Source organism: Hippichthys cyanospilos, chromosome 10 (genome assembly GCF_059441005.1).
Source record: "Hippichthys cyanospilos isolate Australia breed blue-spotted pipefish chromosome 10, RoL_Hcya_1.0, whole genome shotgun sequence".
Classification (NCBI taxonomy): domain Eukaryota; kingdom Metazoa; phylum Chordata; class Actinopteri; order Syngnathiformes; family Syngnathidae; genus Hippichthys; species Hippichthys cyanospilos.
This window is the reverse complement of record NC_142378.1, coordinates 1471255-1497524: the sequence shown is the minus strand read 5'-3', so window position 1 is coordinate 1497524 and position 26270 is coordinate 1471255. Positions and strand designations below refer to the sequence as shown.

At 40.2% G+C, this 26270-nt stretch overlaps 1 protein-coding gene across 2 annotated transcripts; it reads left to right on the top strand.

Moving 5' to 3' along the window:
• The first annotated feature begins 618 nt into the window (after window positions 1–618).
• ryk (receptor like tyrosine kinase) lies at window positions 619–24574 on the top strand. Of its 2 annotated transcripts, XM_088424766.1 has the most exons (16): window positions 619–1251; window positions 8082–8203; window positions 8270–8369; window positions 9158–9289; window positions 9425–9496; window positions 10368–10509; window positions 10621–10721; window positions 12419–12502; window positions 13650–13775; window positions 15244–15330; window positions 16398–16467; window positions 17156–17288; window positions 19394–19503; window positions 19595–19754; window positions 22169–22305; window positions 23279–24574. In XM_088424766.1, the coding sequence occupies exons 1-16, from the start codon at window positions 1020–1022 to the stop codon at window positions 23388–23390; spliced, it is 1920 nt and encodes a 639-aa protein (XP_088280892.1). In that variant the 5' UTR covers window positions 619–1019; the 3' UTR covers window positions 23391–24574. The 2 variants fall into 2 exon arrangements, with proteins under 2 accessions (XP_088280892.1, XP_088280893.1); XM_088424767.1 differs by lacking the exon at window positions 12419–12502.
• Window positions 24575–26270: the final 1696 nt, after the last annotated feature.

Sequence of the window (26270 nt, the reverse complement as noted above, 5' to 3'; positions counted from 1 at the left end):
CGCCCGCACACAGTATTGTTATTATTGTTGTAGTAATAATACTTTACTAAATATGTGCCAGTGGCCCTAAAGCAAATGAATTTAATTCTGTATTATTTGAGAATAGTTCCCTATTGACACGTTTGTCGTGATGTGATAGCTAGTCTAGTGATATTGCATTAAAACATAAAAAAAAGTTTTTCCAAGATATAAAACATCTTATGTGAAGAATCATTTTCAAAGGTAAATATAATTTCCGAGAAAATGTTGTATTTTAAAGTAAAATACAAAAAAAGCATACAAAGAGAAGGGCTAGTTTCCGAGAAAGTCGTTTTTTACCACAGCATGCAAACGAGGCATTTGGATCGAATGATATCTTTCTGAAGATAAGAATTTTCAATTTCTTGGCAAACTTAAAAAAAAAACGTGATTCCTCACTATGTGTAAGTTGGAATACTTTTATTTATTTGGGAATTTGAACTAAAGTGAATATATACATTTGACGTTTGAGTCTCAAAGTAGCGTTATGGCAAGTCTTCCTCGGTGAGCTTTTCTATTTCCCACAGCACTTAAATGGGGCATTTGGACAGCCATAGCCGTGCTCGCCCCCGCGGATCCCTGCGCGCTCTCTTCAGAAAAGTGAGCTAGTAGCTGTGCGGAAGAATCGGGATGGGACGACCATGAAGGGAGAAAGCTGGAAATTTTATCCCAAATTCGGATGACTTTTCTTCATTTCCGCCACCCGCGGAGGCTCGTTGCGTTTGTTTTGCTTGTTTATTGTTATGTTCGGCGTGTGGGAAAGTTGTAAACTCCCAACTTGGCAGCCGGACTGCAAAGTTAGCCGAATTAGCTCAGCTCGGCTAAATTAGCCCGCCTCGGCTAGCGAGTCGAGGACAAAAACAGGCCCGCCGGGGGGAGCGAGCGAGGCGGTGAACAGTGACGAGTAATGTCGCCCCTCGGAATTCGGAAGTTCACCTACGGGTGAGAAGAAGGACCCTCGCGAAGGCGGACGACGACTTGCGAGCCAGACCACCGCTGTCATGTTGGGCCGGCTGCCGCCGCTCGGTTCCGAGCGCCGGCGATGGCCGAACTCGCTGGTGCGGCGGCGGCGGCGGCCGCTCGAGGGCTTCTTTCTCGGGATGCTACTGCTGCTCGAAGGGGCCCTCGGCCTCGGCCTCGGCGTTCCACTTTCGGGGCTCGACAACGACCAAGGCGGCAACAACCGCAGCGTCAACATTTACATGAGTGTGGACGAGCTCAACAGATTACTGGGTAAGAGAACTTGATTTATTGGGGCGATGTTGTCATTTTTCATCTCCTTAAAATACTTCAGGGATAAGCTACATAAAATATGCAGTCATTTTGCCTTTCAAAGGACTTAAACTCAGTGAGTGATTGTTTTCTTTTGATAAGTTCTTACAAATCTTATTTCGGAGTCTGCTGTGGGTTTTATGTTCTTAAATTCTCGTTTACAAGTGGACTGTTTTGCATATGAACTTGAAGCAGGATTTGAAACAATGATCTGTCATAAAACACACTTTTTATATATTAAAGTGTGGTATCGGGCGCTTGGTATCGGTAAGTACTAACTGTGGTATCGATCACGTTCATAGCAAAAAACATTTCAACAAATTTGAAATTGCAAAAAAGTCTTAAAAGAACAACGTTTTTATAATAGGAATAATAGTATTAGTATTATGCACGTTTGCTAGTTTCTAATGCATCTTAATTCAGAAGAACTTGTTTGTGTTATTGGACTCAAATTATTGCAAATTGTTCTGCTTTTTGTCAGAACTAAAGTAGAGGTCTTTAAAATGATCTGTCATCTGCCTAATTGATATTCTAGCTATCAATATTAAAATAGTGGTATTGGTTACTTGGTATTGGTGTGTAATCAAGAATTAAGTATTCAGACAATCACACATTTTCATTGCTAATCTCGTTTTTTAAAGAAGAAAAAGACAAATGATAAATATTCCAAAGAACAAAGTTTGACGTCAGTTTTTTTTTGTCATATTTGATGTGGGTTGATTTTTTTTTCTCTAGGAATGACCATATTTTAAGTTTAGAATAAAGATATTTTCAAGAGCCTCTTTCCTGTATTTTTGCGAAAATGTAGTACATTTATAGATCATGTTTTTAATTTATATTTTTCAACCAGTTTTTTAAGAAAAAAATTCCAGAAAAAAAGCTTTATGTTAGCAAATACAAAATGTCCTCAAATATTTTTTGTCTAAAAATAATTATTTTAAAAGACAGTTATAACAGAAGTTCTGAAGAATGATTTTTTTCCCCCTAATAAAGGTACCATATGAACGGAAGATTTTGCTTCTCAAAAAAAACTTTGTACTCAAAAAAACTTCATATTTTTATAGATGGAAAAGTATTTGGGGATTTTATTATAATTCACCTGAGGAACAAGAGATTTCCTCTTTTTTGGGACAAAATAAGATCAGGCCATTTTGTGGGGGCGGTCCTGTTACTGCCCCCTCTCAATCGCGGGGTGTGTTTTCAGCAGCCCTCTTTTTTTTTTTAAATATTCTAGTATTGGCCATCACAATTGGAATGATGAAACTTGTTAAAGAGAATCCAAGCACAGCATCAGGATGTCCCGTCCCTCAGGAAACGACAGATGGAAAACTTTTTCTGATAACTTTACCAAATGCGACTTTTCGCCAGCAAACTGCAAGATAAACATTTGGGCCCAACGAAAATGTGCGCGCTGCGTCTTGCGTAGCGATGAAGAGCGGCCATCGGCCCTGATCGCTTTTGCATCTGATGGATATGTCATTTAAAAAAAAAAAAGCCACAAATGTAGGAATGCAGATGTCCGGTGAGTTACCTTTTCGTCCTGTATGACCGTGTACTTTGTGGTTATTATCCCTCCTAGACTTTTATATTTTATAGATTATCCTGCAGCGGGGATTTGTTCATGGCGTATAGGTATATAACCGTGCAAATATTTTCTATCAAATATAAACTAATATCGAAAAAAAATGGAAGCCATGGCTATTCAGACAATGATAGTAAAACAAAAAAATCTCATGTAATGTTAGACGAAGAAATGAAAAGATTGGACTACTATACAACTAGAAGACAAACGATAAACACATCAACCCAGAAAAATGTCTTAATGGCTGGTAATATACAAACCCTTTAAGAAAGTAGTTGAGTAACAGAATTTGGAGGTGATAAAATGCCAACACTGGAGAAAAACATCCAAATTTGTTGCAAAATCGAAGAGAAATGTACAAAAATGCAGCATACGTGTTAAAATATTTGCAAAATACTAGACAAAAAATACAAACTATTTCAAATCAATCTATGGCTTGAAAAAAAAAAAAAGTCGACCAAATCCGGTCTAAAAATTTCTGCCACAAAACTCTACTAGGACCATGTTTGCGCCACCGTTTTCTCCACGGAATTTTCTTGCAGACGTACACAGTGCTCTGATGGCTCCATGGGAGAAAAACTCCCCCTAAAAAAAATATCACAAGCCTGGGATTATTTCCAATGAATAAGTGAGAAATATAAAGTCATGTTCAACTATTGCAAAGTGGAAAAGGCATACCACAGCAGTGCCTCAGGAAAAAAAAAAAAACATATATATAAAAAAAAATCTCGACATTCAGCTCCATTGCTTGTCTTGGTGCACCACCTAGTGGCCAAATGGCAGATATTATTATTTGTATCAAGCCTTGTAGCCTTGTTTATATACTGCTTGTTTTAAAAAAAAGGCAATAAATACTTTGATCAAACATGAATAATAATTGTGATTTTTATTTTGCACACAATTGTGCAGCCCTATGAGCGACCACAATAATTCCAATGGATAAAGTAAAAAATATACATTTGGAGGGGAAAAAATACGAAGAAAATTGTATTACTTAAATTAACATGGTTCCTGCGGCCTGTTTTTAACGCTCACCAACGATTGTGATTTACAAAGTATGTTGATGAAAATAATCCTTGAATGGAACAGAGGCGCATTGTCAGTGACGTTGGTGAGATAGTGTAGTGTTTCGGGCCTTTTTCGACATCATACACCCCCACCTTTTCCTCCCAGAGAATTTACTTAGCTAAAACAGGCATTTGAAAATATTTGTTCTCGCGCGCATAAACTCACAAAGCCCCCTTAAGGTCCAAAAATAGACCCGGGGGACGAAATACTGTAATCCTCCCGACTTAATGATTTCTTCGGCAAACTGTCCCATGTTTGTTTATTTGCGGAGCAAACCAGCGTCAGCGAGGTGCTTATTACTCCGGGATTCCTGCCTTCCTTCACGGGCTCCCCCGAGGCCCTCCGTTGACTGAAAGCAGGCCGCTGATGGATGCTGCTTTTGAAGTGAAAGAAAACCGCACTTTGCGGCTTTGAAAAACTTGCTATTTTTGTCCGCGCCTTTCAAGTCTTAGCCCTCGGTCCCAACGACAAAATACAGACGGGGTTAGCGTCACGTGCTAATATGCTACCTCCGTGACAATGACTGACAAATCATTTTCCGTGACAAGCGTGTGAAGTTGTACAGGTTAAACGCTTCGAAATGTTTTATATTTTGCTAGCTAGAATGGTAGGAAGAGAAAAAGGAGAATTGCTTTGATGCTGCCTCCATTTTCTTTCATTCTTTTCTTGTGTTTGGGGGAGGTAAAGAGACAAGTGTGGGCTACAAGAGGGTCTTTGTTAGATGCTTCCCGGATGTCGGCACCTGCTCGCTGCCACCTTTTGTTCCCCAGATTTCCACGCGAAATGCGATCCGAGGCATATTTCTTTCGTCTGCATGCCAAATAGAGATTTTACTGTGGAAAAAACAAAGCAATTAAAATACTATAATGCGGATGCATGTTTACGACAAAACAAAATGTATTACGCTTGAAAAGGGGCAAACCAAACAAATAGGTGTGCAAATAGGTTGTTGCTATATTGTGACAAAAGATTTATTCATTTTTAGGGGCGCTGTATTTTTCAAAACTAAGCTTGTAGCTCAATTTATGGTGTAATTCCAATGCTGGCTACTAGATGGCGGCACACTATGTTTGACTGCGTACAACAGAAAGAAGAAGAATGTAGAGTAAACAGGAAGTATTTTAGATCAGCCAAGTTTATGCTAAAAGCCTTATTAAACATTTAGCCATTTGTAGTCATAAAAAGTCTTCATATTTTGTCGTATAATTATGAGCAATATCCAGATCCTGATCACAGGATCGGAAACTGGGCCACAACATCACACATTTTCAGCTAATTGAAATCAGGAGAAAATGATAGGGTTAGGAAAATGTTTCTTTCATTTTAAGTGCTAGAAAATTACAGATATTGCCAGAATTTAAAGCAAAATGCGTTTTTGTGTATTATAGGCAACATGTCGACATAGCTGGAAACAGCAGAAGTAAACACAGCTGGTGCCAGAGCGTTTAGGATGACTTTATTTACACTTTTTGTATCCTTAATACATTGCTGAGGTATCAAATGAAGACTCTGTACATCAGTACATGGAGAAAATAACCCTAAGTATGGAAAGAAAAACTCTTTCAAATTATACAATGTGAAATCCTCCTTAATCCTAAACAGCCATGTTTGCCATTTTTCTATTAGCTCCACGTTTCATAGGTTTTTTTTTTTTAGATTTTTATCTATAAGAATCATGTTTTTCTTCTACAGTAGATTTTTCGATTTCTCTTGATCAGACAGGTGTTTCTTAGCAGTCACTGCCGCTGTTGCTCTCCTCCCCAAAAATTGACCAGCTTGCAACTTTAAAGGTAGTAAGTCCGGGCGCTCATTTTTCAAGATAGCACTGTAATCATAAAACGGCTAATGAATGATAGCGTTGACGTTTGCCGCTCATTACGGAGGTCAAGTGCACTTGAGTGGAGAGTTCCTGTCCCGCCAAGGTGATGTGTTATTCCCAAAGGAAGTGATCACTCAAAACAAAATAAACACACTGCCACGCTGGAATTCAAAACACCAAACCCCTCTGGACAAACAAGTCCGTTAGCATCTCCGTTAGCCTTTAGCCTCATATGCTCAAACTTCCATTGATGAGTGAATTTTTTTTTTTCCCCCCCGCGTCAATGTGTCATATATTGACGACGAAAATCCACACAAAAAAAAAAAAAAGCTGAGAAACGGTCACTTTTCCACGCCTGGTTGCGCCGCTTGAATTGCTATCAAAGCGCACGGCGGCCTCACGCCGAGACAAGGGAGGCACACAGAGTTCAAGCCAGAGAAAGGCAATTATCACAGTACCGAGACGTGGTTTTCACAGGAGGCCCATTAGACCAGTCATTGTGTGTTTGACTCCAGCTGTTTACCGATCCTCCGCCACCAGCACAACATGTCCTCAGTTACAGCCCACAAAGCACAAACTGTTGCCGGGCTACATATTTAGCTGTCAATAGTGCTGAACGCCACATAATCAAGTTCAATTTTGACACAAGCGCTAACCTGTTTCTCGAGAAAAAAAAATCAAGTTAAACACCACAAAAAGCTACATTCATGTACAGTGGGCCCCCTTGGTATGAGATGAGTCCGTTCCGCGGTTGGGCTGGTTAGGCCAATTCACCGTTTGGCGAGCAATCCAAACCTATGTGAAATAGCTAATGCGTTTAGAACCCCAGCTAAAACATCAACATTGTACATACATATTCAAAATTGGTACCAAAATAGTATAGTAAGTGCTATGTATATATAATATACATGCATACAATCAGAAATCATCAGAAATAAAAAATATAGAAACTATTTATTGAGCTTTGAGTGGCGCTTGTTATGCCCTATATTCCCTAATAAGGGTTATCTCCAGCATTGTTTCCATCTAAATCATCTTCTTCTCTCTTTAACATCACTAGCAATCTTGGGAGCCATGGTTAACCCTTTCAACTTTGAATTAAGCAGTAAAATGCACTATAAATACGCTGTTGTAACCACTCACAATCCAACAAAGCTTTACCGTTCCGCCATTTTGAAACGAGCGAGGCCGCGCAATAGCAGACCAGCATCTCCGTGAGGAGACGCCGACCAATAGCGGACCAGAATTGTCGTGACGCGTTGCAGGGAGGCAAGTGTGACAGCAACTGAAAATAAGTGTAATTACCTAAAAACGCCTGCAGATGGAGACGAAACAACACAAATACAGCCATGCCCCTGGGGTCATGACAGTTTATTGTCACAATACCTTAAAGAAGGGATGAAAAACTCGGTATTCCACGTCGCAACATGAAAATAACATGAGCCAGGGACGCTTTAACACGGGGGTCCACCGTACATTTCCATTTCTTGACAGCGACGGAGTAAAAGCAGGCATATAGGAATACTTTGAAAAGTGTGTTTTAAGAAGTCCAAAGTGTGCCTTGCACATTTTCTTCCTATAATGAGCCCATCGTGACGGATCGTAGTAATAGCGACTTATGTGCCGTCCTTTGATGTATGCTCATAAGTTGAGGGAAAATCAGCCCCGTGGGCTCGCCTGTTAACTCGCCCATTGCCACCGCCGCCGCCCACGCGGGGCCTTTGTAGATACCCCTTTAAGATGTCGCCCAGCTGCTGCCCGAGCTGGCAGCAAATGCCGGAGATGTTTTTAATTGAGTCAATGTGAGAAAGTGGTCAGAGCCCGAGGCTGTTGCGCACATTCTTGCCTTTAAATGAGATCCTCCAAGTCGGGACGGAGAGCCCCCCCGAGTCACCCCCGCCAAGCTGACTTTTTTTTTTTTTTTTTTTTTTTGTCATGACCGCTTATGAAAATAAACATGGTGAGGCTTCACACGCTTATGTCAGAGTGTCTGTGACGCAGGTGACTTCTGTGAACCGTCCCCTTAACCTTTTGCTAAAATTGCCCTCATTTTGGGGCTCGTCCACATTTTGAATGTTTTGAACTTCTTCACTTTGGGGACTTTGGCTTTCAAGTGGTAGCAGATGTGCTCTGGCGAGCACAACGTTGTTGTCGTCTGTTCACGGCGAACTGGCAGTTTCTCCATGACCGAAGCACCGGTGAAGTGTTTGTACTCACTAATGTACTTAAAGGGATACTTCTTCAAAATCTTCACAAATTAGCGGTCACATTTTCACAAAGCCTCTTAATTAAGGTCTGTTTTGATATGTTCTCGCCACTCAGGTCTGGATGCCGAGCTTTATTACGTCCGCGATGACGTGGTGAACCACAACGCCATGTCCTTCACCATGCCCGTGCCCAGTGAGACCAACAGCCTTCACTTCACCTGGCACTCCAAGTCCAAGGTAAACGCCAACGTTTTTGGACACCGCCGCACAATCAGAAGCCACCAAATTCTTCGCCATTCTTAGGTGGACTACCGCTTGGGTTTCCACGTGGAAAATCCCGCCGCCATGAACACACCGCGGAGCAACATTTCCAGCCAAGGGGAGCTTCCTCGCATTCCCTCTGGTGGGTTTCAAGTACTTGCCGTTCCAGTCTGATTTATTCAACTGTGGAAGCACATTATGGCCAGAATAATAATCGCGATTATTATGGTCAAAATTGAAATCACCATTACACATCACGTTTGCTCAAACATGTCCGTTTATTGCCCTTCTTTTAAACAAGAGGTATATAAACAAGGCTTCAAGTCTTGACACTTACAAATAATAATAATATAATGATAATAATGAATTCATAAAGTAAATAATTAAAGCAAAAAGTTGGCACACAGGGCAACAGAGCTAACTTTCTTGCTGAGTTCAAATCCATAATTTTTATAGTTTAATACTGTGTTGATATTGTAATACTATATTTTTAAACTCAGCCATATATACATTTGCTTTGCTCGTTGATTGCCCCTTGGTGGCTAGTAAAAAATTTACATTACACTTTAGTGATGTCTCAAGTCGCATTTTATTTTTATATTTTATTTATTTAATTTCGTACCGTCATTGGTTTTCTTCCTGGCTCGTCTGCTGAAAATTTGCATCCGTATTAAGCGTCGCAAACTAAAGGAATACAATGTTTTGCAAAGGAGTCATTAGAACACAGTTTAGCAATGCATTGCTTTGTGTTCCACGTAATTTGCTCTTAATTTGAAAAGAAAAATGTTCTGTTCCAGTCACGGCATTAATAAAGCCTTAAAATAAAATGTGCGCATACAAACAGAAACCCTGTTAAAATCTCGCACACTCAGAGCTATCGAACGGTACGGGCATGACTAATTGTTGTTTTTTGCATGCCCTCCCGTTCAGTTTTTCGAGTGGACCTTTTCTGTTCGGGCAAGGTGGACAGCGAAGCTGTGGTGACTGTGCAGCTCAACGTAACCCTGCACGCCAACAACTACACAGTGCTCAACTTCAAGAGGAGGAAAATGTGTTACAAAAGTAAAGCAGGACGTTTGTCAAATCTTGAAACCTTTATTAGCAAATGATTTGTAAATCAATTTGCACAATTATGAGAAAACGTCCCCCCCTCCTAACCTGCATTGTTGGTCTCTTTGTCCCTTTTCATTCGAGCAGGAATAGATTCCGACCCAAAGATTCCATTTCCTTTCAGCAACCACACCCATCACACGCTCCAGCAGCCCGACTGTGAGTACGACCTTGTGATCTTTGCCTACGTGCTCCTTCCGCACACTCCAGAGTGGCATTCGTCTTTTGTATTTTTTTTTTTTTTAACCCTGCTCCATCTTATGGCTTGCTTCATAGATGGGCAACTGTCTTTAAATGTGTGAAAAGTATTGTAAAACTCTCCGTTTTTCCTTAAATTGCAGGAGCCGGTCGGCATAAATTAATACCTTACCAATAATTGGCCCTAGCAATAATTTGGTCTATTGTTAATATATCAGTTGAGGAAGCCTCTTTTGTTAATAATTGATAGCTATAATACTTTGATGCAAAATGCGCTGGTTGGACATGATGGTAAGTTGCGTCCAGATTTATTTCTGGTGATTTTTACTGCTTAGTCAGTTGTTCTATGTTTGGGTCACTTACGGATTTATGGCCTTTTAAAAAAGAGTTTGGGAAGAGGATGTAACCACAATCTTGCTTTTTTGAAGTATTATGTTGTGCTTTGTAACTTGAGCAGTGTGTTGTTTTTATTTTTTGGTCTAAATGTTCTGAAAAGTAGTGATTTTTGGAGTCGTAAGGGTTTCCCCTTGACATGGGCACTCTTGCGTATGTTTATGAACAGTCCATGGTGATAAATTATGTTTTTTAGATACCCATCTTAGGTTTTGTTTGACCTCCTTTGTGAGCACATTAGTACCATTAGGAGAAGCATTAGCGGTACCATTAGCAGGTCACCCCACTTTTGGGCTAACAAACCGAATCAACCTGAGGCATGGTAAAGCTTTAACTTGCGACGTGACAAAGTGGCTGCCATCTTTGTTTACTACCCACACTGCTTGATGTGACGTCTGGAATTGTGCTGTTTTTTTTTAATATATTTTGCTTTTATCAGTGGACAGCGTGACAGCACCCACCACCTCCACCCAAGTCTTCTACATCAGTGTCAGCGTGTGCTGCATCGTCATCTTCCTGGTGGCCATCATCCTGGCCATCTTGCATCTGCACAGCATGAAAAGAGTGGAGATGGAGGACAGGTCGGTGTCTCCAGTCCAGATTTGTCCATCGACTTAATGAAATATGATTTGTGTTGGTTTTTCCTTTCATTCTTCATATAATTTGGGTTGGTTTTTCCTTCCATTCTTCAGCGTTAGCGACAGCGGAAGCTCACAGGGACTTTCTCAGCCATCCACGCAGACCACGCAGTATCTGCGGGCCGACACGCCCAACAACGCTGCCCCCGTGTCCAGTAGGTTTGACATTTATTCCTCTCAAAGCGACAATACACTGGCAGTAGGGCTGCACGATTATGGACAAAATTAGAGTCACGATTATTTTGGTCAATATTGAGATTGCAATTGTTAATCATGATTATTCATCATGTTCGGTCAAACGTGTTTAACACTTTCACACAGGTAAATAATATACAATATTAGGGTGAGAAAAGTTGGGGCTTTTGTCATGCAAAGATTAGGGAAACATTGCCCCCTAGTGGTGGAATGACAAAGTGCCTGATTTCATTTGTAATAAAAAAGTGCTTGACTTTTTAAATGCTAAATATCGCAGAGGATCTGCTTGATTAATCAAGGCAGCCAATATCGTGAAAAATAATATTTTAATCAAATAAAATTTGATTAATTGTGCAGCCCTAACCGGCACTTTTCAAGTTGTAACGATTGCAATATAGTGTGACATAACGTAAAGTCAATCGCACTATCTATGCAAACCAGCAGATTTGCCACTGTTTGAATTTTTTTCAGTTCTCATTTGAAAATGAGAATTAGGTTCAGGAAAGGCTAACTTTTTGAATTGTAATATACCGTATAACAGAATTGGATTTTAGAGGAAGTGATATGCAAATTAACTGAGGGATGTAGCGTTTATGTTTAGCCTTGTATTTGGCGAATTCAATTGAAAATTGCTAAAAATCGAATAACATAGCAACCTGATTACAGAACAAATTTAAGATCAATAACATTTCTAAATCTTACCCTGTTTTCTATTACACTTGTGAAATTTGCCTCAATGGTCAGTGGATAGTATTCCATATCCGTTTCAAATGAGGATTGCAGAACATGCTAACATACCAAATCACGACACACTTTGTCATCCAGTGGCGTTCCACCATTTGTATCCTTGTCCAAATGTGATTAGCGAGCGAGAATGCTGGAACTAGCTCAAGTGCTATCACGAGATGGCTGCTCTGTCTGTCGCCACTTGTTTCAATTCACTTCATTCAGATTTTTATAAGGTAAACGTTGGTGTTTACTTTTAGGTTTTTAATGTCAGCTTCCAGAATCTAGCACCTGCGAAGCTATTTTGTTGACACCTCGTATAAATGTGAATGATTTTGACACATGCAGAGCTACTCAGACATATATATATATATATATATATATATATATATATATATATATATATATATATATATATATATATATATATATTATATATATTATATATATTATTATTATATTATTATTATATTTTTTTTTATAAGAGAGAACAAGAATTGCAAAAGAAGATGCAAATTGATCTTTCAGGCTTCGACACTTAACAGAATGTTTCCAACCGCATGATGACACAAGTAGGGGCAAGTCTTGCAAGACACCAGCGCCCTCTTGTGGACACAACACTTTTTTTACGCTGCAATTCCACTCCAGCTCAACTTCCACCACCCTTTTACCTGATTTTTTTTTTTTTTTTGTGTATGCGCTTATAACAAACACCTATGAACACTTACTAGTCTCTTCATTGTGTATCCTCGCACTATTGTTTTTTTTAAATATAAAATTTATAAAATGTTTGAGTCATTTTATCTGTTTTAAATTCTCACATCTTTTCTAACAGCAACCAGGCGTTCCTCACGAAGCGTCTTGTGAACATCTCCATCATTCATGCGTTAAATCCTCACCTTCCCCCTTTTCCTCCCTATCCTCTTATCAGACAACCACCCCGGTTCCGCACCCATTCTCCAGCTCGCCGCCGCCTCCTTCCAAAACGCCGGCGCCCCCCCTCACGAAACCAAAAGTAAGTGTCCCGACTGTCATGTCGTCACATGCGCCACTTTGCTTCACAGGGGGCGCTATTGACCCCACAAGGCCTCCCTCTCTCGCTTCTTGCCCAACCCGCATGCCAGCAGCGTGCCTTCACCTTATCTCATAACACGTAACAGCACATCAAAACAATCTAATGAGCGGTATCGCCTCCCAACGAGCCCGCTTGTTTTGCTCTCGGCGCCCTTATCTCAAAGTATACACACGAAGTGCGTGCAGTGGGTCATGTTTACTGTACGATGTGTACATGTGTTGTTTGGCCTACGCGTCGATGAGGTTATGCTGTTTTTTCGGCACAGTAAAATTCAATTGGTTAATTCATGTATGTAAGGATTGAAAACGGCCGATGATGATAAAAATATGATGAATACTTCTATTTTTGTTTGTCCTTTCACTATGAATATTCGATTTGCAGGAACGGCATTTGATTGTTTCACGTTACATTGTCCTTTTGAACTGTATTTTTATCCCATTACGGATGAAAAATCTCTATTTTGGGGGCAGCGTTGAATGTCAATATTTTTGTCTTCCGTTGTTATGTGTTGAAAATAATGGGTGAAAAATATCAGCCGATCATTAACAATTTGAAATGGTTACAAATAGGCTTTTAAGTGCCACAAGATGGCAGCAAAGCACTTTCAACTAATTTGCTCCAAAAGTATTTTGCATGTACTGGAACCAAGTTTACATAACACAAGTGTGTAGTTGCACCCTCACATTTTCAAAACCATGACAGCATGTTTTTTGCCTTATTATCGATGTCAAGAGCCATTTTCAACCGTTGAGATTGAAATTGGAACATGTCGTTCTCATGGCCTTCAACTGGCCATGGGTAACAACGATAAAACCCAAAGGTGCAATTTAACGTAGACCGTATATTATTGAAAAGCCTGAAGTCGGAAATTACAAAATCGGACATGAATCCAATCGATTGATAGGTTGAATTTCATTCGCGTTAACGCAGCACTGCTTCATATAAAGGCAACGAGGAGGTCAAAGCCAAAGCGTACTAAAGCGATGGCGTGTATGCTGTCAAATTGACGCAAAGCAGATGCTCCCCCACTAAATCTCGCAAACCCCGGCTTTTGTGTTTACTCTCGGATGGTCTCCCTCCCTCGCAGGCTTCCCGTCTCTCCGCATCGAGAAAAACGATCTGAGGAGCGTGACCCTCATGGAGGCCAAGGCCAAAGTCAAAGATATCGCCATCTCGCGGGAGAGGGTCACACTGCGAGATGTCCTACACGAAGGTATCATTTTTTTTCTTCGTTTTTTTTTTTAGGTCTGCTTCTTTAGACAGCAACTTAACTAGAGGCGGGAACTCCATTGTGCCGACTGGCTGCTTGGGAGGCCGCTGAGCTTCGTCATGGAGTGAACAAGACTGTAGTTCAGCCTGCTGGACTTAGGCCCAATTCGCCGGATTTACGGTCCTTCCGATTCCCGAACGCTGACACGGCACACCGGCCTGTGTCTGGGAACGCGAAATCGGAACGTAAATATTTTAAACATTACCGTTCTTGACTGAGCACCCTTAATAAATCCCACCCGCCTGGTCCGAGTCATCCTGAAAGAACTGCTTTCGTCAGGACACGGAGGTTAGCGGAGGGGTCAGCTCGTAATTCCTAGTGTACGAAAAGTGCCGGCTGCTTGGAAACGTCGCCGTCCCTCTGCGGTTGAAATGATTACGTTTCAATCTATTTCTATGCGCAGTGCCCCATGACATACAAAATTCTACATTCTAAATTTCCGTTTTTATACTTGTGTCTTAGTTAAGAATGTTAAAACATTTATTTTAAACTTCCTTGTATAGCCACAGTTTGACGCGGGAACAATTTAATTGGCTTTCCGTTATCTGGTATTTTAACACTTGGGGGGGGTTCTTGTTTTTGAGTGACCTGTTAGAACATGAAACATTTTTAAAGGTCGGATTTTTCTAATTATTAAATAAATAATTGAAATAATAATACATAGTTGAAATAATTAAGAGTTGCAGCCCGACAGTCCATAAAGTCTTTATTGTTACATTTACACAGTCAATAATGAGTTTATGACCACCAAGGTTTTGCCCTGAAGCGGAAGATTCTTTTTTTTTTTAAGTAACAGCGTGTTTCTTTTTCTTATGACAATGAAGCATGTTGAAATATTCCCTAGAAATGCTCTATGGATTAATCAGCATCCCATTGCTCAACCTCGCAGCGTAAGGAGAAAAACAAACACAAAACAAAGGTTATCAAACCAAAACACGCTGCCGAGACGTTCGGCGGCATAGGTTTTGCCGCCGCGGCGTGCAGATTAAACGAAAACTAACATTGCGGTGAAAGTTGAAACCTTGCGGACTGTAAACTGGTCCGGACAGGCCCGACGCGCGTACGCCAGGTGGGAGGGGAGGCGGTTAAACACTAACCTTGTTGTTGGGCCCGATTGGCCCCGGGGCTCAGATGTTTTTCTAAACTTTACGTCGGCGCTCGGTTGCTCACCTCACTCGAGTTCTCGCCCGGAGCGCTCCTCTGACAGTTTAGACAACGGCGATGATGAACGCGCTCGCTTGGCTTCTCCCGCCGTCGTTCAAAGCGTGAAATGTCTTTTGAGCCCAGACGAAATCGGTCTTGTTCTGCCCCATGTGACAAAGCCAATAGCCTGGTGTGACATTTTAACGTTACTGAAAGTCTAATAGAAGCCACTGAATTTAATTAATTAAATTTTTTTTTTTTTGGGCAGGCACCTTTGGCCGCATCTTCCATGGTGTGTTGCTGGATGAAAAGGACCCCACCAAGGAAAGGCCAGTCTTTGTGAAGACTGTGAAAGGTATTCCCGCTCGCTTATGCTAATGAGGTCTTACAAGTCCACTTCAGTCATTTGACATTTACAAATATCTCAAGAAACGCCTCTAAACTACAGAACTTACAGGACAATATAAGAATAAACGCATACACATGATAGGGCTGGGCGATATTGAATGAAATCTCGATTTTCTTCAATCATTCCGGTCGAGTACGACTTTAACAGATCTTAATGCGAAGAATAACCCCAACAAAGGACCAATTTATCTATAAAAATCTGATGGAAAATGTAAATAACGCATGCTGATTTAAAATCAGTCTTTACGTAAGCTTAACGTTCATTCAAGGCGAGGGGAACGACCAATCGTGGCTCACCCGTTGGTCATGTGACATTGATAAACTGAAAAGTGAATCATTCAGCTTGTCATGTCAAGCAATGTGAATGAATGTGTTTTTAAAAGTAGTAATTGTAGATTTAGGTATCAACTCATTCAATCCCAAAGACGTAATTTTACGTTTTTTAAACGTTTCCTGATATTCAATCCCATGTTCTTATTTATATATTTTTCCACACATTCTCAAGTGTTAACGTAAGGGGATGTCCAAAATTAGCGGGTACTAAAAGAGTTATTACTGTAGACAAAATTATAACATTTACTGCTAATATCTTGTTAAACATCCATCCGGCATTCCACCACTTTTACAAAATCTTAATTTCAGGATTTAGCTCATTTTCAAATGTTCCACACGCACCATTTTGGAGGGACTACATGTCAAAGTGTATTCAGAAGAGTCCAAAAATATTCATTTCAAATCCATTTTAAGGGTAGTTATAGCCATAACGATGAGGATTCTGTGGATGTCACGATATTTATGGACCTGACTGTATTTTGGCGAGATACACAAAAGCGAGGCAGACGGAGTACACATAATTGGCTCGCTTTCCTGGGAACATTAAAACGGACACACACAACGTTGTGGAGTGACCACATGTCAAGGTCTACTCAGGGTGGGAAAAAAAGGGACCATTTTTGGTGAGATACGAGAAAACAAGGCAAGCGGTGGGACAAACATCGCTGCATGTGTTTGCAGATCATGCGTCGGAGGTCCAGGTGACCATGATGTTGACTGAAAGCTGCAAGCTCCGCGGCCTTCATCACAGGTGAGAAATTTCTTTATATTTCTTCTCACATGAAAGCTTCAAGCACAAATGCCCAAACGTAATCCTTTTGTGAAGAAGGTTTCAGGGCTTAAAAAAATGGGATTTCACCCAATGACAGGAAATTGGGGAAAAAATGTTGCCGATAATTAGGGCTGAATAATTAAAAGAAATACATTGAATAAAATAGCACTTGGTGCCTCCCAGTGCGTTTCCACGCGTATCAATTGTAGTTAGTCACAGCCACTATTTGAGATCAAGTATTTGGCACAATATCCTCCTGCGACCCCCCCTATTCGTTTGTGTCCACAAAAGTGCACATTTGTTACTGCGTATCTTTTGATTCCTTGGAGCTACCGTGGTTTTCAGCGATTCTGGCAATTTTTTTTGTTTTGTTCCTGCTTTAAAAGATGTTGCAACAAGTCCCGCAGATAACCTCTTGACTGATTATGTAGAAGGGGGCTGGATAACTTTCCAGTGCATGCACCGACATTGGATTTTGCCCAGTCTGGAGGAGTTAACATCAATTGGACACATTTTGGCCGACACCTTTTCCTCCGCACGATGCCAGGCTTTCCTCTTCCCCTTTGTCCCCATTTAAGAGTGTTTTGGAAGAACTCCCTGCCAACATAGCTTCCGTACCTAATAAACCCTCCAATCAGTGTGTTTTGAACGCCGCTCTTCCTTGCAGAAACCTGCTACCCATCAGCCACGTGTGCACGGAGGATGGTGAGAACCCAATGGTGCTGTTGCCCTTCATGGCCTGGGGCAACTTAAAGCTGTTCCTGCGCCAGTGCAAGCTGGCCGAGGCTAACAACCCGCAGGTAAAAGCGCCTAGCTTGAAGCGAGCTCACAATGAAAAGCTTTCCGTAAAACTGCACACCACACGCTTAGGATGGACGTGATAATGATAATATGATAGGGAGGAGGTCCCGATTTAATATTGATATTGGATATCAGTACAATATCAATTGATTTTATATCGGTGTATCTCGACCACCCATTAACTGCCATTGACAGCAAAAGACGCCAAAGTTCCATGTTTACAGGACTGGCAGTGAATAAGTTTTTTAAATAAGTAAGAAGGGAGCCATTCTAATACTGTATTTAAATGTTTACAAACAGCAACGACCATTATACCAGTACAGTGGGCCCCCGTGTTACAAACTTAATCCGTTCAGCGACTATTTGCGTACTAGTCGGACAAAAGTAGCACTAGAGCGCCCTTGTCGTTCTGCCTGTGTGCCAAATTGCCTTGCAAATCAATACATATATATAACATGTACTAAAAACAAGAATATAGCTATTTGAGCATTTATTGAATAGCCTTTATAAGTAGGCTACACATGCTTATTTATTGTTCATTTATGTTCATTCATTGTGTGAATTGTCAGAAGAGCATACAAGTGCATTGACCTTAAGATGGATATCTGAGATATTAAAAAAAAAAAAATGTTCCAACGGCATCGCTATCTGATTTACAGCCGCGGCGCTGATTGCAACAGCGACGCCGCTTCTCCCGCCAGCGCCAAAAGGCTCCTAATAATGAGATTTCTTCAAACTAGCATGTTTTTCTCAAAGGCCGCAAAAGGAGTTTTGATAAGGACGGCAAGCTCCGTCTTGCAAACCAACGCTTAGATCGGTGAAAAGCCTCCCCGCCAGCTTTCCACGCACACAAAAGGCCGATTGTCTTTGCGTAGTCTGATCAGCTGACGCTCACCTTCAGTCAAAGCAGCTGGAACCGCAAAACGCCCGCCGAGCCTTTTACGGCTGGATCCACACATGATCTGACAGCGTGAAAGATTTATGGCAGATCTTTAATCAAGGCGTGCTTGCGTCAACTTAAGCCCGATCAGCAAATAAGATTGAAAAGCTCTTTTGGAGGAGAACAAAGGAATAATCGGATGGATAAAAAGAAGGCAATTAATTGTCCTTCCTGTTTTCCTTTGGGGGGAAAATATGCTTCCAAATTAAAAAAAAATAAAATAAAAAAAAAATGACAATGGTGGTGTCATTGACCAGTAGCCAAGGTAATTTTATTTGTGCATTTTTCAGTTTTCTTTTAATTCTGATATATATGATGTTTTCACTTGTTTTTAGAGCATTTTTATGTGTGTGTTGTTTTAATTTAGTTTTTATGAGCTTTAATATTGCACGTATGTGAAATTAAGGCTGCAGCTTCTGATTATTTTTAGAATCAATATGTCTGTTGAATATTTCGTCAATTAATTAATGAAGCTGAAACTTAAAAACGTGTTTAAATTCCATCCTTTTCCTCCAAAAAGACTGCAGAAAATGCACCACTTTAATCATCAATTTATCTATCAATTATGTTGTCTTTTAATTAATGAATCTGATGTTAAATTTGCAGCCCCACCCCCTTTTTTTTCCTCCAGAAAAATAGGACCTTTTTTTTTTTTTACTAACAGCCAGTGCAGAAAATGCACTAAGATCATTTTTTTTAAATGATTCTATGGCTTGTTTGTTCAATAATGTCAGAAAATAGGCAAAAATGTTGATCATTTTGAAAAATAAAAGTGGATGTTTATAAATATTCCGTTTTGATTGAGCATAATGGTAATCTGTTTCATAAAGGACTAAAGAAATCACATGGTGTAAGCTCCCGAGAGACTTAAATTGAGAATTCGGCCAATGTTTAGGATTAACTGAAATCAGTAATCACTATCAACCCGTTTGATGATCGATCCATTGTCAGTTAATAGTATAATCGTAGTAGTAAAAAAATCGGGCAGCAGACTGTAAGCGTCATAGCTTTCACTCATCTCTTCTAAAGTCTTTCTTCCACTTTTTTTTGAACCTGGAAAGGAAATAAGGGCAGCATGACAGCAAAAGTCCCAGTCAGGCGCTACCGTGTGTTTCCTGTTCTCAAGCTTTGTGTCCCCCCCCTCCCCCCTTTACTTCCTGCCAGGCCATCTCCCAGCAAGACCTGGTCTACATGGCCATCCAGATCGCGTGCGGAATGAGCTACCTCGCTCGCCGCGAGGTCATCCACAAAGACCTCGCCGCCAGGAATTGCGTGTGAGTGTCCGTCGGCGCCCGACCCCGTAACCCCACCCCCCCCCACCCCCCCCACCCCCGGTGTTTTGCGCTCAACTGGCTTTTGCCGCAGCATCGACGACAACATGCAGGTGAAGATCACCGACAACGCCCTGGCCCGGGATCTGTTCCCCATGGACTACCACTGCCTGGGGGACAACGAGAACCGGCCCGTGCGCTGGATGGCGCTGGAGAGCTTGCTCCACAACGACTTCTCCAGCGCCAGCGATGTGGTAAGAACGTTTTTTTTTTCCCCCGTTGTGTCTTGTGCAAGGCACTCGTCCTCGTTTGAAAATGAGCTCAATTATGAAATGGAGATTTTGCAAAAGTGGTTCACAAACGGCGCTGAGCGCTCATTCGATCCCAGGGACGTGTTTTTACGTTGGTAAAGTGCAGACATTCGATCCCAGCTAAGTATGTTTTCAAAAAATATTTTTTCAAGTCTTTTGCTACAGGGGGGTCTTAAAAAAAGCTGGTAGTAAGTAATCGATTGCTTTAGGTTATTAAGTACTAAAGTAATGAACGATTTAAGTACTGAAGTGAGAATTACGTAAAGGATTAAAGTACTGAAGTAATTACATTTGGTAAAAATAGTCAATTACTCAACTAATTAATTTACACTCTTTTAGCCAAACTTGGTGGGAAAAAATATTTATTTATTTATTTATTTATTTTTGAAGTAGCAGGGCGTCTGGACTCCTAAAGACGTAAAAATATGTCTATGGGAGTCAATGAGTTAATTGTGCCATTTAAAGGAAACGTCTTTACATTTTTAGCCATAAATTGTATTATTTTGTTATTGAAGTCTCTTAGTACCAGTTATTTCTAGACACTCCTTTAGCCTAACGCTTTAAAATATCTTGGGAAAAAAATAATCGAAGAAAGTACCGTGAATGCCTAGACTCTTAAATACGTCAAGTTTTGGCTTTGTGATTAAATTAGTTTGAGTTAATATGATTAAAAAAAAAAAATCACGTTCGAGTTCTACTTTTAAAAACGCATTTTTCTTCACTTGCTGTCATCTGAACAACCAATCAATTGCGCATCAGCTTAAGAATGTCACATGACCAGAGGGTGGAGCATTGATTGGTCGTCACCAAACCTTGAGCACAGATATATTGACAGCAAGTACAAAAAAAGTGTTTTAAAATGTATTAACTGTGCAAGAAAATTATCAAATTGATTATAGACACTTTTTTCCAACTAAAAATGTCAAAAATATTAGACTATCCTTTAAATCAAGTTTTGCAAGTTGTTTGAATGTTTCCCCCGGTATTTTATTTTAATAAATCGAACCTTTCGATAAATTGTTTGCTGGGGTCAAATTTTCCCATAAAATCCATGAAGATTTGATCAAGCAGAACGGCTGAAGAAAACGGAGACTTTATTTTTTGCAACGCATTCCTCTCACGGTTTTGATGGAAGCCCAAAAGCGGCGTCGGCCGAGACCTGCTATTTAGCTAACGGCTGAGCTTGAGGGGAAGTCCGGACCAGGAGACGCTCCACATGACACACGCGGCATGACGCATTTCACTTCTCCGCGCTCGTTTCTCATTCCGAGATAGAACGCTTGGGTCTCGACTTCCCTCAATGAACGAATCGTCGCTGACGTCTCGAAACGGGCCAATGGGACGCCGGGGGCTCGGAATACTCGAGCTCAATTTGGGCTCGGAACAAAAGCAGATTTCGCTCGCACGTCCGCATGTGTTGCGCGAGGGTGAATCGCGCGCCGGCGTGTCCTCACACGCGCCGATTCTCGCAGTTTCGTAATGGCAATTACAGCCCCACTCTTTGTGAGAATCTTAGGTTTTGGTGGGGAAGACCGTAATTCCCCAGATATGGGATGCACAAGATAAGAAGGATTGTGTTTGCCATGTGAAGTGTAATTGTGTTTTTGGGTTTGTTTTTTGAGGCACTTTGATGCTCTTGTTTTTATTCCGCTTACATCAGGGCTCTCAAACTCGTTTTATTTTACTGATAATCATAAAACGTTTCAAGTTTTTTATTTAAAAAAAAAAAAACTCAGCTCATTTTTATATTTGACAATCATCTCGTGGGCCAGATTAAACCCGTTTGTGGGCCAGGACCGGCCCGCGGGCCGTATGTTTGACACCGCTGGTTTAGACAAACCTTTAACCTGTGTAAATAAACCTGTGTAAAAAATGTAGTTAACTGTTGTTGAAAGTTGTGGTATTTTGTATTGTTTTTTTCCTTGTGTCAATGTTAATTTTTATATATAATAATCTTATTTATGGTTGGTGTGGCAAGTGGGAGTTGGGGTGTTTTCTCTTTCCTGGGGGCGGGGCTTTGGAGAATATAATTGAGAAGCATTGCTTTTTTTTATTGCTTTATTTTTCACTGTATGCAGCCTGTATTATTGTTTTTCTTCTTCTTCTTTTTACCGTTTAACCTTATCGCCTTTTATTTTTCATTCGTCTTTTTTATTGTTTGACCTCAGGCGCGTATTTTGTATTTTTAAGGAAGACAAGTTGCCAGCTCGTTAGCAACCGCCGTAATATCCCAAAAAACAAAAAGTAAACGACCCCGCTCGCAAAATGATGCGAGCATTACTTCCACGTATTGTCGGCGCCTCCGGATGCGCGCCGATGATTTGGCTGACGAACGATTTTTTATTTGGCCGGCGCAGTGGGCTTTCGGCGTGACGCTGTGGGAGCTGATGACCCTCGGCCAGACGCCGTACGTGGACATCGACCCCTTTGAGATGTCGGCCTACCTGAAGGACGGATACAGGATAGCGCAGCCAATCAACTGTCCCGACGAACTGTACGTACCGGTATTGCGTTTATTGACCTTTTTCATCTTTTCAAACTCATTTCATCATTTTCATTTTTTTCTTTTTTTTTTAAATTCTACACAGTTAATAATTCATTAAATATTAAAACAATATTTAAGTACCTCGAGAACTGTATAGAATATTCACAATAATATTTTTTCCCACAAGTCTATATAATAATCAGTAGTTACTGTGCATTTTTTCCCCTTTAATTTACTAAAAATAAATTGTATGGCTTAAGGCGGTACAGGATTGGTTTAAGGAAGTTCTAAAAATGGCTGGTAATTAATACATTAAGAATTAAAGTTATAAATTACATACGGTTATTAAGTACGAAAATAATCGAGTATTTTAGTACCTAGTCATTTTTTGATTATATTTAAGTGCCAAAATATTCAATTACTTAACTTAATCAAGTGTCAATTGCCCAAATAATTTATTACTTTAGTACTTGATCACCTAAAAGAATTGATTAGCTTAGTTCTTATTTCATTTCTCTTTATCCAAACCAAACCAATTTTTCATAAGTTAATGTCCCAACTTTTGTTTGGAACTCCACAATTTTTTTTCAGATTTTATTTATTTACATTTATTAGGCTTTTAGATTTGAACAGAAAATTATGGTTGGATTTTAGTGATGGGATATTTTGTCTCTTTTTTTTTTTAAGTCCTTTGCAACATATTTATCCTGAGAATATTTGTTAATAATAATATCCCCCCCCCCCCCCCCCCCCCCCCCCCCCTTCAGAAAATGTTTCTTTTTCTTTCTGGCTCGCTTTCCACTTGATTTCCGATATTCTGTGTATGTTTTGACTGAAATGAAAATCGGCGAGGCGTCCGGATATTTCCTGCCAAGTACAAAAGGCGATGAGGCAACTGTTCCAAAATCTCGCACGCTGTAGCATTTCCTTTCGCGCGCCTCTGCTGACGTCTTCCCTCCTCCGCCGTGTTTTTGTGTCGCAGCTTCGCCGTCATGGCGTGCTGCTGGGCTTTGGACCCCGAGGAGAGACCAAAGTTCCAGCAGCTGGTCCAGTGCCTCACGGAGTTCCACGCCGCCTTGGGGGCTTACGTCTGAACGTCTTTGGGGTCCTACGTGTGCCTTATCAAAGAAAATGGAGGCCGGTGACTTTTTTTTCTTCCAATTATGTACAGGTCTTATTTTTTATATATATAGCTTTTGACAGCATAGCAGATATTTTTCCGTAGGATGTTTTCCCACTCCAGGACTGTGCCCGCGGGAATTTTTCCAGCGACGTTCACGTGCCGTGTTTTAAAGGCACTCCTTGCGTATATGTTCCGTAACCTCATTAGACGCAACAGGACCGGTACGGTATCGAGAAACCCGAGAGCGATTTTCTTTGTGTGTCGCCTTACTTATTACGCTTAAACACTGTTGGGATTTTTTTCCACGCTCGGGAATTTGGGGACGGTCATAAAAGTGGGCAACGGTGTGCAAAGGTGTTCCGTAAGTTAGTTTTTGGGGGATGAATTCACAATCTCTTGTGACAGTATTTTTTGCAGTATCTGTTTGAAAGAAGTATTCGATTCCACAATCTCTGTCAAGGGTACCAAGGCCTTCCGTATGTTACAGATTTTTTTATTTTTATTTTTTTTTTTGGGGGGGGGGGGGGTTTACACGCACATCTCAAAATTCACTGACCTTCCCAAGTTTATCAAATCGGGGGTGTCCAAACCTTTCTCTTTCAGGGCTGCATTCAACACAAATAATGTAAGAGCCACACTTTTCTTTTTTTTTTAATGATTAAACAAGGTAAAAATCAATCGAGCAAATGATGACATTGTCCCTATAATGTAGGTATTTCACCTTTGTGCTGTATTTTGTTCAATCAAAAGCAATGCATGACACTAGGGAGCTGAAATTTCACCCAGATGGTGACAACATGGCACGACCACTTGGTTGTCATACAACCAGGAGTGTGCAGTCACTCGGCTAAAATACTGCAAGAATGATGTGGAAGAAAATAAGCCAAAAATGCTCAAAATGCTGCACAACTGTTCGAGAAAAATGCTATTAACATTTTAAAATTTGTCTTAAAATATTTAAAATGTTTCTGACAGTGTCAACCATTCGAACTTTTTTTTATATATATAAATAGTATTGCAGGCTATGTCAAAATGTGTTTTTAGAATATGCGTGGGTCAAATGTCGATGTGTGCTGCAAATTGCCCCCAAGCCATATTTTGGACACCTCTGCTGTAAACGGTCAACATGTTTTTTTTTTTTTTGTTTTTGTTTTTTTGTTTTTTTTTTTTTTTGGGGGGGGGGGGGGGGGGGTTCTGGTCAATGCATGTCAAATGATGGTGCTTGAATTCATTCATTTACTATTAAATGTTATTTCTTTGATATTTTGCCGCCGCCTTCTTTTGTGTTCATTCTTTTAACGTGTGCGTTAAAGTATTTTAGACTATGCTTTATACTTGAGAAATTAAAATAGTTACGTTTGTTTGAGCAAATATGTTTCGGAAAAAAATACGTATATCATTGAGCGAACTGGTCAGCCACGAAGCTACGAATAATTTCTGCCTATTTCACTGCCGGGCTTAAAAAAAATATATATTACATTTAATATCACATGACAGTGACATAATGGCAATTGCGGCATCATCAGAAACAATTGGAAGAAGAAAAAAAACTTTGCTTCTTCTTCTCCTGACATTTTTTTGGAGCGCCAAAGAAATGTGAGCCACGCCAAAAATACTTTCACTGGAAATTTTGCAAGGTCTTATCATCAGAAGAGGAGTCAAATCTTCCATTTACTCCCAGCAGCTTCCACAGTAGACAGATTGGGATGCGTCATCATGTTGTTGACCACAGAACTTCCTATTATTTGACGTCATTCACTCAATATTTGGTATTTTTTTAAAAATTGGTCAAGCATTGCAGGTAACATATTTGCTCCCTTTCTCACTGTGTGAGGGTTCAATAACTAAAATTTCAAAGAAAGGGAAGTGTGTGTGTTATCTGCATGTACTTGACTTGCAGATACAGCTCACACCTATTTCAAGGCAACCTTTGACCTTTGTTGTTTTCTATCAATCCAAGTGAGATAGCTTAGCGTTTTAGTTTGCGTTTAAAATGAGGGATAGTTTCGTTTCCCTTTAGCCTTAGCTAGCTAGTTTACTTGTCAATATGACCCTTTTTATTCAATCGTTATTGTAGCTATGTGGTTATTTTTTTATTTTTAGAGTATTATTTGCATGCACTTGTTTTGCAGGTCCAAGTGAGCTAGCTTAGCGTTTTAGTTTGCGTTTAAAATTAGGGATAGTTTCGTTTCCATTTAGCCTTAGCTAGCTAGTTTACTTGTCAATATGACCCTTTTTATTCAATCGTTATCATAGCTATGTGGTTATTTTTTTTTTTTTAGAGTATTATTTGCATGTACTTGTTTTGCAGGTGCAGATCACACCTGAATCAAGGCGACCTTTGACCTCTGTAAGTTTTATGTGATCCCATGCAAAGTGGCATAAAAAATACTTGTCAAGATTCCTTTCATTTTCTGTGATTTAACACTAGTAATTCTCAAATCTATTTTAGGTACCACAAAAATCTGACTTAGAACAAGTGTAAACATACATTTGAGGAAGAATTTCATTTGGAAAAAGTTATCTAATTTAAGTGTTTACATCAAATGCTAAATCTGGTTTAATTCCATATATTTAGGATTGAGTACATAATGTGTGTACTTTTGCAAATAATTGTAAAGCCACACTATGTTTCTCCCCACTCCATTCAAGAGCTCTAGATTCCAGCCTCCCTCCTTGACATTGTTTACTTGAAGCAATTAGCCTGTCACCAAAGTGACAACTTAATGAGGAAATTGTTCACTAACAATGTTTTCTTGCATGCTGACTTCACTGAGCGGGAACATGTACTGACTGATTTGTAATCTCATTTAATTTGATCATACAGTAAGATCTTTTTTTAATGAGCGTA

Coding starts and splice junctions, on each gene's coding strand:
- ryk (XM_088424766.1), top strand. CDS start 1,020: ATGTTGGGCCGGCTGCCGCCGCTCGGTTCCGAGCGCCGGCGATGGCCG. Junction 9,497..10,367: donor CACGCTCCAGCAGCCCGACT/GTGAGTACGACC, acceptor TGCTTTTATCAG/TGGACAGCGTGACAGCACCC. Junction 15,331..16,397: donor CTTTGTGAAGACTGTGAAAG/GTATTCCCGCTC, acceptor ATGTGTTTGCAG/ATCATGCGTCGGAGGTCCAG.